The sequence below is a fragment of the Rhodnius prolixus genome, unplaced genomic scaffold (genome assembly GCF_049639745.1).
Source record: "Rhodnius prolixus isolate KJV_2025 unplaced genomic scaffold, Rpr scaffold_6, whole genome shotgun sequence".
NCBI classification, from domain to species: Eukaryota; Metazoa; Arthropoda; class Insecta; order Hemiptera; family Reduviidae; genus Rhodnius; species Rhodnius prolixus.
Genome location: NW_027411634.1, coordinates 30,158,146 through 30,170,577, shown reverse-complemented (window position 1 = coordinate 30,170,577; position 12,432 = coordinate 30,158,146). Strand labels below are relative to the sequence as shown.

The 12,432-nt window shown below is 31.0% G+C and overlaps 3 protein-coding genes across 5 annotated transcripts; all 3 read right to left on the bottom strand.

Annotated features, from left to right (window-relative positions):
* Positions 1 to 2,847: 2,847 nt before the first annotated feature.
* On the bottom strand, positions 2,848 to 7,246 carry LOC141460235 (uncharacterized). 2 transcript variants are annotated; one of them, XM_074140061.1, is made up of 7 exons: positions 6,672 to 7,246; positions 6,377 to 6,531; positions 6,108 to 6,295; positions 5,872 to 6,010; positions 5,669 to 5,798; positions 4,549 to 4,622; positions 2,848 to 3,200 (listed from the first exon to the last, which is right to left on the bottom strand). In XM_074140061.1, the coding sequence occupies exons 1-7, from the start codon at positions 7,021 to 7,023 to the stop codon at positions 3,183 to 3,185; spliced, it is 1,056 nt and encodes a 351-aa protein (XP_073996162.1). In that variant the 5' UTR covers positions 7,024 to 7,246; the 3' UTR covers positions 2,848 to 3,182. The 2 variants fall into 2 exon arrangements, with proteins under 2 accessions (XP_073996162.1, XP_073996161.1); XM_074140060.1 differs by having other exon boundaries at positions 2,848 to 4,622; positions 6,672 to 7,244.
* A 1,810-nt stretch (positions 7,247 to 9,056) lies between these two features.
* Positions 9,057 to 10,076, bottom strand: HemK2 (HemK methyltransferase 2). The gene is made up of 3 exons (XM_074140064.1): positions 9,801 to 10,076; positions 9,489 to 9,652; positions 9,057 to 9,424 (listed from the first exon to the last, which is right to left on the bottom strand). The coding sequence occupies exons 1-3, from the start codon at positions 10,074 to 10,076 to the stop codon at positions 9,232 to 9,234; spliced, it is 633 nt and encodes a 210-aa protein (XP_073996165.1). The 3' UTR covers positions 9,057 to 9,231.
* On the bottom strand, positions 9,943 to 12,402 carry Snapin (SNAP associated protein). 2 transcript variants are annotated; one of them, XM_074140067.1, is made up of 4 exons: positions 12,384 to 12,402; positions 11,889 to 12,044; positions 11,631 to 11,796; positions 9,943 to 10,221 (listed from the first exon to the last, which is right to left on the bottom strand). In XM_074140067.1, exons 2-4 carry the CDS (start codon positions 12,038 to 12,040, stop codon positions 10,114 to 10,116), a joined length of 426 nt encoding a protein of 141 aa, XP_073996168.1. In that variant the 5' UTR covers positions 12,041 to 12,044; positions 12,384 to 12,402; the 3' UTR covers positions 9,943 to 10,113. The 2 variants fall into 2 exon arrangements, with proteins under 2 accessions (XP_073996168.1, XP_073996167.1); XM_074140066.1 differs by lacking the exon at positions 12,384 to 12,402 and having other exon boundaries at positions 11,889 to 12,243.
* Between the last annotated feature and the right edge of the window lie 30 nt (positions 12,403 to 12,432).

The following is a 12,432-nucleotide window of genomic DNA, read 5'->3' as shown; positions in this document are numbered from 1 at the left end:
GTTTCTTACAGCTTCGAAAAGGGAGAATGCCATCGTTTCAGCTGAAGTATCCTAAAATGTTTTTAGTTTTTCATGTTTGAAGGAGCTATGATGAAAAGAATGTCTCGAGAAATGAAAACTGACAGCCCGTGTTTTTATCTCAAATCAAGATCTGATTTTAAGTTTTGGTCAAAAACTATAAATAGAAAAGTTTTCTCCGGAAATATATGGCTTGTGGTCCGAAAAAGTGATTTTAAAAAATGTAAGTAGTGAACAAAATATCTCACAAACTGAAAATATAAAACATTAAATCTGGACCCTTACAAAGACAAAAATCAAAATCCTTCCACCGGAGCTATTTTTAGATTTCCACAAATTTGGCTCCAACGATTATCTTTCAACGAAGTACACAATGCAGTCATGGTAATCTGCAACGTTTATTTGAAACATTTTCTGTGGATGCTGGGTAGGATTTCTAGGGAAGATCATTTGAATAAAATGAATTTTTATCTGTAATGCTAGTCACAAAGAAGAGTTAAATGTGTAGCTTCCATTCCCAGTTTGATGAAGATTCAACAACCGAATTATTTTTAAATGTTACTTTCTTTAATAATTGTTTTATCTTTTTATTCAAACTCGTAGCACTAGTTTTAATAATTTTTCCTAGACAATCCGATTAGAGAGGGAATGGCCATTTTTCTCTCTAAAACATCCAGTATACGAATATTTAAACTAAATAATCATAGTTGATAACGAAAGAAAGAGCAAAATCTGTAAAGAATTCAACAAACGATAGACAAAGTCAACGACATTTCACATTCAGGTAATTAAAAATGTTAATGCTTAGTGATATTTCAAAATCAGCATGTTTTGAGATATTATTTAAAAAAGAGTACTTTCTTACAAACTCCAGTGCTTTCCAACACTGCCAGGTTGCAGCCTAGTAAAGCTCAGCTTACATCTGGAAATTATTATCTCTCTATCGGTCGTCCTTTACATCCAACAGCCTGCCGATAGTGTTACATAATTCTCATCAATTCTATCGTGAAGCCTAAAATGTCAAGAAAATATACTAACAACTCTGTCTGTATGAAACTGTTTACCAGGTAGTCTAATCTGTTATTTCGTAGGTATTAAGAATCACAACATAAACTATTACCTTTTTTCAGCTAAATAATCTTTAACTTTTAATGTGAATAAGTAATGTTTTAATTTTCAATCTAATAAAACTATTATTTGGCCAAATTAAACCTATTTTCCTCAGAATATTAATTTTGTTTAAACATTAAACTTCGTCATCACTTAGGCAGTACATATAGCAAAATATCAAATTTCTTAGGAAAATGTATCAATTAAACTAAATGAAACTTATATTTCTTAAACAAATAAACTAAGTGTTAATTAATAAAACAAGGTTTAATCTCATAAATGCATTTATTTAAAAGTACATGTCAACGTTACTTCTTATTTAAACTACATTAATTTATACTGAACTGATGAAAAGATGATTGTGTTACTGGTTCCCGATCTAGGCTTTGGATTTTATTTAGTGTTTAATGTGAGAAAATATATCATTTAGTAATATGTAATATGTATGTCTATGTTCCATTGCAATTATATATATCAATTTTCTACTTTTATAAAGATAATTTATAGCTTAGAAGAAGAATAAATTAAAGCCTACAATTTCTTTTTTTTAAAAAAATTCTATTTCTCTGCATACCTATTTCTCACGTAGACTTAGCATTAATATGCTATTTTTGGGTGGAAATTAATTAATAAAATGCAAAAAAAAAGAGCTAAAAAACGTTTAAAAGTAAAAAATAAAAATAAAATAAAGACAATAATTAATTTTTTTTTTAATGTAAATTATTTAAAAATAAAAATAATAGTTTCAAAAAAATCCGTCAGAGAGCAGAAAATATCGAAAAGGGTAAAAAAATAAATTATTAGTTCTAATAAAGTCCGTAAGAGAACGCAAAATATCAAAAGGGTCAAAAAATAAAACATTAGTTTTAAAAAAATCCGTCATAGAGCGCCACTTAACAGAAAAGTAAAAAATTAGTTTCAAGGCTTGCCAGTAGGTAGCACTGCTGTAATGTCTCTATACGTCAAAATAAATTTTCTTCAGTACAGCTTGAGTGGTGTAGGAGGGTATATCGCTCTGTTGCTCATCACTGTAAACATAGATATCTAGTCGAATGAATAGTTACCACTCTCCCCTTAAGAATCATGAATGTATGGGTGTTTAATGGTAGAAGAGATGTTGTACCTCTCTCCCTTATTCTTATTCTTATAATCATGAATGTTTTTGGTTTATTGATGTCGCTTCGAAGATTGGAAGGCTAATAATCTATAGCCGTACAGTTCCCTCTTTCCCTTATAAGGATCATGAATTTATGGTGGTTAATTTGACCTCTTTTTCCTTTTCAATGGCTGAAGAGATGTTGTCGCTTCGACGTTCAGAAGACGAATGATCGCCCCACCCGCCCGCCCCTGCGACGATTTCCCTTATATAGGGAAAAATACAGCATGGCGGTGCATCATATCACCATGACAACAGCCAAAATAGTTCTGTAAACTGCCACGAGATTGCTCGCCCTGCCCTGTTTTACCTTTTAATTGCTACTACACATTCTCAAGACTTTAGCAGCCATTTTTAAACCTTTTATCAAGGTTTTCTTTTATTATTTCTTCCACTATCTAGACTCTGACGGCCATTTTTTATCTTTTATTTAGGTTTTCCTTTCTATTTTTTCGTATTTTCTTTATCATTTTGAAAGATGAATACAATATTATTAATTATTTGTGTTTTATTTTAATTTTTTCATATTAATTAGGAGATTAAAAGGAAAAATAAATACGATATTATTAACCAATTCGTATTTTATTTTTTAAAAATTATTCATACACTATTACAATACATTTGTATAAATCTTTACAATTATTCCAAACAGATTAGTTTGTTAATAAATGAACAAAAATTATTAAAACCTGGTTTGAGATGATTTTACAAAGAAAACATGCAACTTTTAATCAACATACCCGAAGAACTTGACTACTCACACATAATTCTGAAATAAACTAAATGAATGGATAAAATAAATCTACTGAGTTGACATATTAAATAAATTTTTAACATCTTAAACTGATAGTTGTGTAATAAAATCGAATTAAATCTTCGAAAATTCTTCATTTTATTGTCAATTAAGTTTGTCAGTCTAAAAAATAAAATTTTTAAATTTTCAAATGTTTTCTTCAACTTTAACCTTTATTCTACAGAAGTGGAATTATGACTTATTCCGAAAGATTAATTATTACAAAAAAGGTTCTAGTAAATGATTTAAAGGCACCAAATAATGGATAAGATTACCTGAAGTATCTTGTTATGTTTTAAAAAAATTTGACTAAATAATATATTATTGGTTTAATAAGCTACAATTAACGTACGTTTACCTTTAAATATTTCAATAAAATTAATTTTTGTTCCTAAAAAAGTAGGAAGGTACAGGGCGAAGGAAGATTATTAGAAAGTGTGTATTTTATGTTTGCATAAAAGCTAACTGCACAACAATTCCACTAGCAGAAGTGGTAGGTAGATTTCCTTGGCTTCTTTGTTCTCTAGACTCGAATGAATTTATAAAGAATGCTACATTAATAATTTTAACTGATCTCACACACCTTGTGTAAAACTACAGAAATCGAAGCATTTTATCAAGCGGTTATTTCCAGTTGGAAGTAAAATAATTTATGCTTTGATACTTTAGAAATAATTTTCTAATAAATATTGTTTACTTTATGTACAAATCAACATACTGTACGTTATGTGCTATCCTAACATAAAGGTTTTATAATTGAAAGGGTAGTTGTAATGTCTTGGTTTAATCCCAAGTTCAATGACAAATTAAAAAATGTCGGAAATTAACTTTACTCAATACATTTTTCTTGTTCTGATATTTTTTGTTTCTAAAATTGGATTCAAATTGTTTTATTAACAATTTAATAAGCCATTATGTATAGAGCTATACATAAAAACAGTAAGTGAATACACAAATAACGAACAATAGTAAATTAGCTCAAATTTTTTCTGTGCTTACGATTCTGTCGATTTTTTTTTTTTTAATAACTCTTCTATGAAAATTTGGAGGTCTGTTTAAATGTTCCTTTAAAGTCAACAACTCTAGAATTTTATTAAAAGAAAAAGTGTGAGTTTAATTAAAAGGCATTACCGTTTTCACAAATAACACATTTGATTTTAAAAAAATATTAATTTGGAATAATGAAAAATCTCATCTGATTGTTGTTCAGTGAAGTGAAAAGGCAGAAAAGGATTTTCTACCTGACTGGGTGAACCTGTCACGCAGAAACTATAATCTTCATACCATCATTTACATTTATGAGTGGCATATTGGCAGGCAAATTCACCTCTTTAATAATTCGCAAAGTTTAGCAAAAGGACAAATATGTAGTATCAATAAATACTTGAAAATACTCTTTAATCTCATGAGGCAATTATAAGATTTGCATAAAACAATAATAAATTAAATATATTTAGTAATAGGAACCTACATAAGTGATACTTAATCTGGTCGAATGGTCGACTGGAAGACTTACTGCACGCCAATACCACCAATTGTACCACACTGAAAAAAAAAAATCGAATGAAAAGAGAAAAAGGAGATTCCCACATTTCAATCTGAAAAACGCATTCACTGTAAAAAAAAGAAAAAAATATTAGTTCTGTGGATCCCGTACTGGATTCCCTCGTGAAGATACTCGGTTCGCATCCCAGACCTTTTAATTTTCTGTTGAAAATATGGAAATTTCTGAAGAATTTGCTTAAATATTCTCTCTCCAGTAGCTTCTTACACTCAATGTGCGGTGATGACAGTATTGTGTGTTACATGAGAACATGGCTGGAAGACGTCAATACATTGAAAAACGCCTATGACCTCTAATGGCGACAAGCCTTAACAAACAAAAAAATGTTCCAAATGAAAGGAAGATACATTCAAATAAAAATTGGACGATAGAGATTCATTAGAAGAGACTCCTTTGCCATAAGCTTCAACCCAAGCTGGATTCAAATACAACCATTTTGCTTACGGTGAAAACTTATTAAAAAAGTTGCGAATAAATTAAGTATTTGAGGAAACGACGTTTTGGAGAAGATGCAAAGAAAAAAGCACCTCAAGAAAGAATAGCCGGTGTTTAGCGCCGCGTCATTGAAATACAATTCATCCGTGATAAGCATCACGAACGTAGTTCCTGGATCACAACAAGTAAATATACTCTTTTTAGAACCCTCTCAGAATATAAATTTCTCATATATCTTAATTTGAAGAGGATGCTGCAGAATGGGTAGTCACGCTGAGCACTAATAGGGGGACCTGTGTTGACGCATTGCTCTGCTCACAACGCTAACACAAAATAAAGAAATAGAACTAACATTTACAAGCCCCTGTCGCGAATAATGGTGACATGATCTGCATTATTTGAACAAAGCTTACCAATTATGCAGGCCTAAGCTCAACGAGATGCTTGCTCTTGCATTTTTTACCTGTGATCCAAGCAAACAATTATTCTAATCCTCAAACGCCTACTTAGGTAGGTAGAATATACTACTTTGACAACCGATTTAACGAAATGGAGTGCAACAATATTAAATAAAATAAGTAACATTACTTACATATATGATTTGGCTTGAGAAGCACAGAAACTCGATGACAAAAATTTGCACATTCCCTGGAAGGTTCTAGTACAAAGAGACGAGCACCAGTACCTTGAATTACAAACACTGTAGTGCCTTCAGTGGGTGGCTGAAACATGACCATAGATAATCACTTTCAAAGCAATAAAAGTAATCTGTGACTAATTGTAGTAAGTTCTTACAAGGTAGTAATGAGCTGATTTATATTCGTCAATTAGAATGTATTTCTCTGGTGTTGCCCCAGCAATGTATTTTGGCATTCTGCTTGGCATACCAAATAATGATCTTATTTCTCTTGTTGGCTCTAATCTGTTTAACTTCCTTAATGAAACATATGTATCTGGTATATCAATAGGAAGAAGGAACAAAAATATGAAAAGTTATAATTATGCAATGCATCTGGCATTTTTATTGTTACCAAGTGATGTGCTCATCTTTATTCACTGATGGATACCCATTTAAGGAACCATATTCAAATAGCTGATGAGAAGTCGTTAACTTTCCATGCGAGTGTTCAATACGAGGAGCATCTTTGTCAAATACATGCTTTTTTGAATGATAAGCATCACGAAGCAATTTAAAGTCAACTTTTCTTATATTCGAATCCTAAAACAAATACATTACCAACGAATGTTCTTACATACTATTTTCAATAAGTGGATACCAGTGTCATCATAAACAAAATACCTTCACTATGAACGGGATGCCTGAATGATATTCATCAGTATCTAAGTTGCTCAAAGTGAGGTTCAAAATACTTCTTACATTTTCGCAAGGCCAGCAATCTATATCAGATACCTTAAAATATGGATTCGACACTAGACAGGCTTCATCATACCACTCTTTAACAAAAACCAAAAAAAACTTACCTAAATATCTAATTTGACTTCACTAAAGTTGTAAATAGCGCATTATTAAAAAAAAATGAAGGATTATATTTAGACTATTTTCAGCACAACTTCCAAAAACTTAAACTACAAACCTGTGAGCGTCGGAAAAAATTTTACAATAGGAAGCATTACTTTTCGAAGAAATTTCATTGACGGATAAATAATTTCTTGTATGTTCCTTTCAAGGATACTGTGAGCTGCTTTTCTATACCAAAATAAAACGAAAAACGCAGCTACTACAATGGCAATTATTAAAGCAACATATATCCAAATCCTCCCTTTCCTTTGTGCATACCATTTTGCTTTTGTTTGTAAATCGGTTTCTAAAAATTTAAAAGATTCGTCAATTATTTTATCTATGTCTTCATCTGTAAGTTTCCACTGCTTTCCACGACTTCTTAATTTTTGAATGCTCTCTCCATAATGCCCAAGGGCTGCAGCCATTATTTGATATACTGTACACTATTTAAAGTTACCTACTTTTTACACAGAACACAAAATCACTCATAGCATATTTCTAACAGAAAGAATCAACTATTTCAGAAGACTGGTCTTAATCTTCAACAAATTAGGGTCTGAATAAATCCTTAGCGGAGTGCGGAAAACAATACTCTAGGTTTAGGTTACTTAACTCTAGGTTATTGTAAATGTAACCTTAACATAAAATGACAGGTTCAGGTTACGCATACTGAATTAATAATCACCTCCATGCCTTTCAACGCTTTTAAAATAATGAAATTAATATATCCAGATAATATTGCATTGAAATTTTGGGTTGCAATATTTCGCTTAGAAATCGTTGGTATTTATTTCAGTTAAAATCTGCTGTTGGCGGAAAAATCCACATAAAGAATACAAAATAGAAGAGATAAAAGGTCTAGGAAAATTTACAGAATCTACATCACGCTCAAATTTTAGTCCCAGCATTTCGCATTTTAACATTTAAAGCATCTATAACATTTTGCTAAGTTAAAAGTAGTTTACAATGAAAAAAGATATTTAAAGAATGAAGTTTAGTGATCAATAAATTTGAGTAGCAATGTTTCGATACGTATTGATAAATAATACCTATGTACTATCTTGAAAAAATGGACGTTGAAGTTCAAATTTCCTCATTACACACTAAAACTAAATCTCACAAAACCTTGGTTCGTTATTCTTAAACGACTCCTTTAAAGCAATTAATCGTTTTTGAGAACTCATCCAAGTGGAGGCAAGAAGGACCATATCATCTGCATGCAAGATCATAAACAGAACTTTATCTTTGTTTTACGAGAGTCCAGTTAAGCTTCTAGAGGTAAGGAAAGTCACTATATCTGAAAAATACAAAGAAAACAAGAGTGGACTCAAAATTTCACCCTGTAAAATACCCACTGAAAGGAGTATCTCTTTAGAATAATCATTATCGGCTTGAATGACCATTCAAATTTTTAATAACGTAGGATTTTCAGACTTATACCTAAACTATACAGCTTATGCCATAATTTCCCATGATTAACAGAACCGAAAGCTCTTATATAATCTACAAAGACTGTAAACACAACTACGTTTTAGTCTAAGAAAAACAATAGAAGAGATAACAAAAACACAATCGCGGCATCCCCTTCTCTAGTAGAGTCTGAACTTGTTTGTAATACTACTAAACTTTGCAGAACTGTTTCTAGATAAGGCAGTACAAATAAAACCTTGATGTCACCTACTTAGGTCTTAAATAAATGATAGTGCTTGGACAAATTTTAACTAACAAACGTATATATTGTAGTAAGTACACGAACTTACAGAAAAACATTGAGTGTGTTTTAGAATATGACAAAAACTGGTCCATACTAAATCTGAATCAGTTAACTGTTTAAATCAATAGGTGCAGCCCGATAATACCTACACTGTGCGGTAAACGCAATACTAAATATGAAGTATTTTTTCGAAACATTTTCTTTAATGGAAAATTAAAGCTCTTCAAGAAAAAAAAAATCTTTTTCGTAAGAGAGAACTAAAAACTGGTTTAACAGACAACTATTTCCTAAATCATGTCCCCAATTCTGCAATCTTTTTAAAATTGTAATTTTTTAGTTACTTCCTATTTATTAATGCAGGCCCAATATTTCATTATGTAATAGCCAAACTGTAATTTACATATTCTGTACAAATAAAAACAAGTTCTATAAAAAAAAATTATTTTGCTTACAATGTAAAGCATATCCCAATTAAATTGCATTAAAAAGATGTGAAAAGATAATTGGCAGAAATATAATAGCATTAAACAAATAATATTAATAAAGGTGAACATGGATTAGTTGCAATGAGACTATTTTAAACCATTATTGTGAGCACAACGAACTTCCTAGCTGCTAAATGACTGTAGCAATCAGTTTCAATAATTATTTATATTAAGCACTTCGTTTTGATACATTCACTAGATATTACTAAATAAATCTTAATTTTAGTTAGAATTTGTTTTTCAATAAGAAAATACCAAATATTTTTTATGTTTGTTTATTTGCAAAATGATATATTAGCTTTTTGAATACTTCAAATTACTTATCTCAAAAAAAGAGATGAAATAAGCTTGTTTAATACAGAAAAGATAAATTGTGTGCCAATAAATAATAACATAATTATTCAATATTTTTAAAAATAAAAATTTCCTTTTTTTTAATCGATAATTCCTTTTGAAAATCTAATAATACATAATTTCTCACCAATAATCTTTTTACGAGCGACTATAATACAATCAAATCCCATGGAGTTTATTGTTTTAATTATTTCGGTAGGTTGGTTTTCTTCTATAGCTACTAAATAACCTAAACACCTTTCAGACATTATTCTTGGCAACTCAGGTAGCAATCTGAAATTAATAAAATTAATGCAGTTGTGCATTACTTACATAAAAATAAATAAATGAAACCAACCTATTAATTACAGATCTTCCTTGACCCGAGCCAGCCCAAGCCTTGTCCAACATTCCAAGCATTTCTTCTTCAAAAGATGGTACATATGGTGGATTGAACACAAATAGATCAATAGCTCTTTCTAATTTCAATCCATTAGTTAAATCACCTCTTACAACTTCCACCTCGGAAAATTAAAACCAATTAATTTTTTTTTATTAATCTTAACAAAACGTCACCAACTTATGAAGATATAAATATGAAAATTTTTAATGAAATGTTCAACTGCCAGTTACTTATAACATTAACAGAAAAAAAGCTTTCGATACTTACAGCTACATTGTTCATAATAGCAGTTTCAGCAGTAATGTTACATGCCGCTGGATTGATATCAACTGCAAGACATAAGGTCGATGAATTGAGTAACTTAGATATTGCTGAAATAATTATGCCTGAACCACTTCCGACTTCCACAACAAGAGTAGGGTGACATTTTTCTTTAATTAATTTAAGATCAGCTTCCAGCGCATCAAGTAACAAGAACGAATCTTCCCGTGGTTCGTAGACTCCATCGGCCATCTCATCAAATTTCCAAGAAGGAGTTTCCATTGTTAGAAATTGTTTTTTGGGAAACACAACTACTTACCTAAGAGAGATCGGGATCTAAAGCCGAAACTGGTTGGGGATGTTCAACTAAAATCTTTCTTTTACTATTTTCTTTGTTTATAAGAATTTGAACTTTATGCAGTCTATCCTGAAAATACCATCATAAACTTATTATTTTACATGTTAGAAAATGAAAAGTATTAAAGTGTCCGGTATTGGAATTGTTTAAGAGTTGATCGCTAAAAACTGCACGAAAAAACGTTATTACTACTAGTATACTAAGTTTAGATGCCTTTACATCATGGTGTCAGGAGCCTTTTTCAGAGTATTGCAGGTATCTGGAGAGAATTTTCTCGTAATAGATAACGAACCGTGCGTGAGAAGCTAAAAGGCGGCCTTAGAAAAAGAAAATCTAGGACAGGCAGCTGTATTCGAACCTGGGATCTTTGTATGCGAACTAGTACGCTAACCACTGAGCTAATCTATTCCCTGAAAAAGTATTAAATACAACTTGTTTTGACGTGAAATTAAAATAAAGACTATTTCGAATATTTATTAAACTCGAAATTTCTTTTTCTAAGACTTTCTAGATCATAACAACTAAAAATTCTTTCGCGGAATTTCCCATCAAACTATTCAAGATCGAGGTATAAGACCAATGTACTAAGGCTCCCTCCTGATCTGACAGAAAATTTGGAATTCTTTCTTTTAAGTTGCATATTAAGGTAGCTTTTCCTTTCAATGTTTTGTAGCATATTAATTTGTTGTATTCTACTATGAAAATGTAGGAGGAATAAAAAGCACTATTCCTTTTTTATTCATTTTGAGTTTGCAAAAATCGTACATCAAGCTTTTTGTTTTTTAAGTTCAAATACTCAAGTGTTTTAGCGGTAATATGAATATTGAAGCCTGTAGAATATTGGCGGCTCTTCTTGCAGTAGTAAATTTGTGCATTCGACAGGTTTATGGTTAAATTGCAGAAAAAAAAAGAATTTCTTGATCCTTATGATCGGGCTGGATTTGCTGGCGATGCGTAAAAATTAAAGTAATAGTTAATTCGTGGTTAAAGTTAAAAATACTAGTTAAGTTCTAAGAGATGTCACGTAAAAACGATTTTCACCCTTCTTGAAACTGCGCTTTTTCTTTTTTTATGGCGGTTCAACTGAACAACCCAGTGATATGGCTTATTTATATCAGTCCCCAGTCATAGTTATCTCTAGTAACTGCCATCCAGTTACATATGACTAATATTCCTAGCGTCCTGAGCAATTCCTCCATGCAATTACAACTGGGAGTTTCAACTCCCTATTTTCTAAGAAATCTGGAGCTACCACTTAAGGAGGCGCTCATCCTCGGTGACTGAAGGATGGGACTAATCAGAATCAGAGTCTATTTCAAACTTCAATAGTGGATTCCTTTGTAATTTACTACTAGCCAGGTCTAATCATTAATAAAATAAAGAAAAATCTGAATGTGCTGTTGGATTGTAGATCAAAAGAATCTACTTTAATAATCTATAGTGGTGGAATACGACACATTCGAATATACTTAACCAACCTGTGCTGCTTGTAGAATATTACTGACGACTGTTATTTTATGTCTGGAATTTAATAATTTTTGAGAATATACTTCCAAGTCCAAAGGAGAGTTTTGTTCGTAAGTTATATTTTTTAGATCCTCAGATAGGCTCTCCAGTTGCTGTTTCAGTTCAAGTTGACTGACTCTAAAAAACAATAAACTTATAATGAACTAATAAATATGATTGGAGACAATATCTGCGTTTGAATATATCAACTTTGGTTAATCAACAATTACCTGGTTGTTCTAACTCTTTCGTCAAGCTGATCTATAGTTGGTTTAAGAACACTCATAAGCCCCTCAGCTAAGGAATCTCTTGTCGGATTTTCACAAAAATCATCCGTTTTATCTTCTAATGAAGTGTTTGTACTTCCAGTCTCGGGGTCCATTACACTTTCCGATACGTAAAATTACGAATAAATCAATGTTTTATTGAAAGTAAGCAATTATTGTTACTTACATCTCTTTTTTTATGACAGTTACAACTTGACAACCATATTCTACAACTTGTCTGACAACACAATACTAGTCTACGAGAGCTTATTTTACCTTCCCACTTTCTCAAAACTCAGGGGATAATGCACCCCATTGTTAATAAGTATTTAAATTTACAAATTTTGACTATTAGAATACTTATCTAGTGCTTATTTTATGGACAAATGTTTTTTTAGCGAAAATTAATCTCCCTCTAATACATTTATTTTGTACAAATATAAAATGATAAGAACTTACATATACAATAAACAATCAGGACATAATCAAGTTTAATTTTGCAATAAAT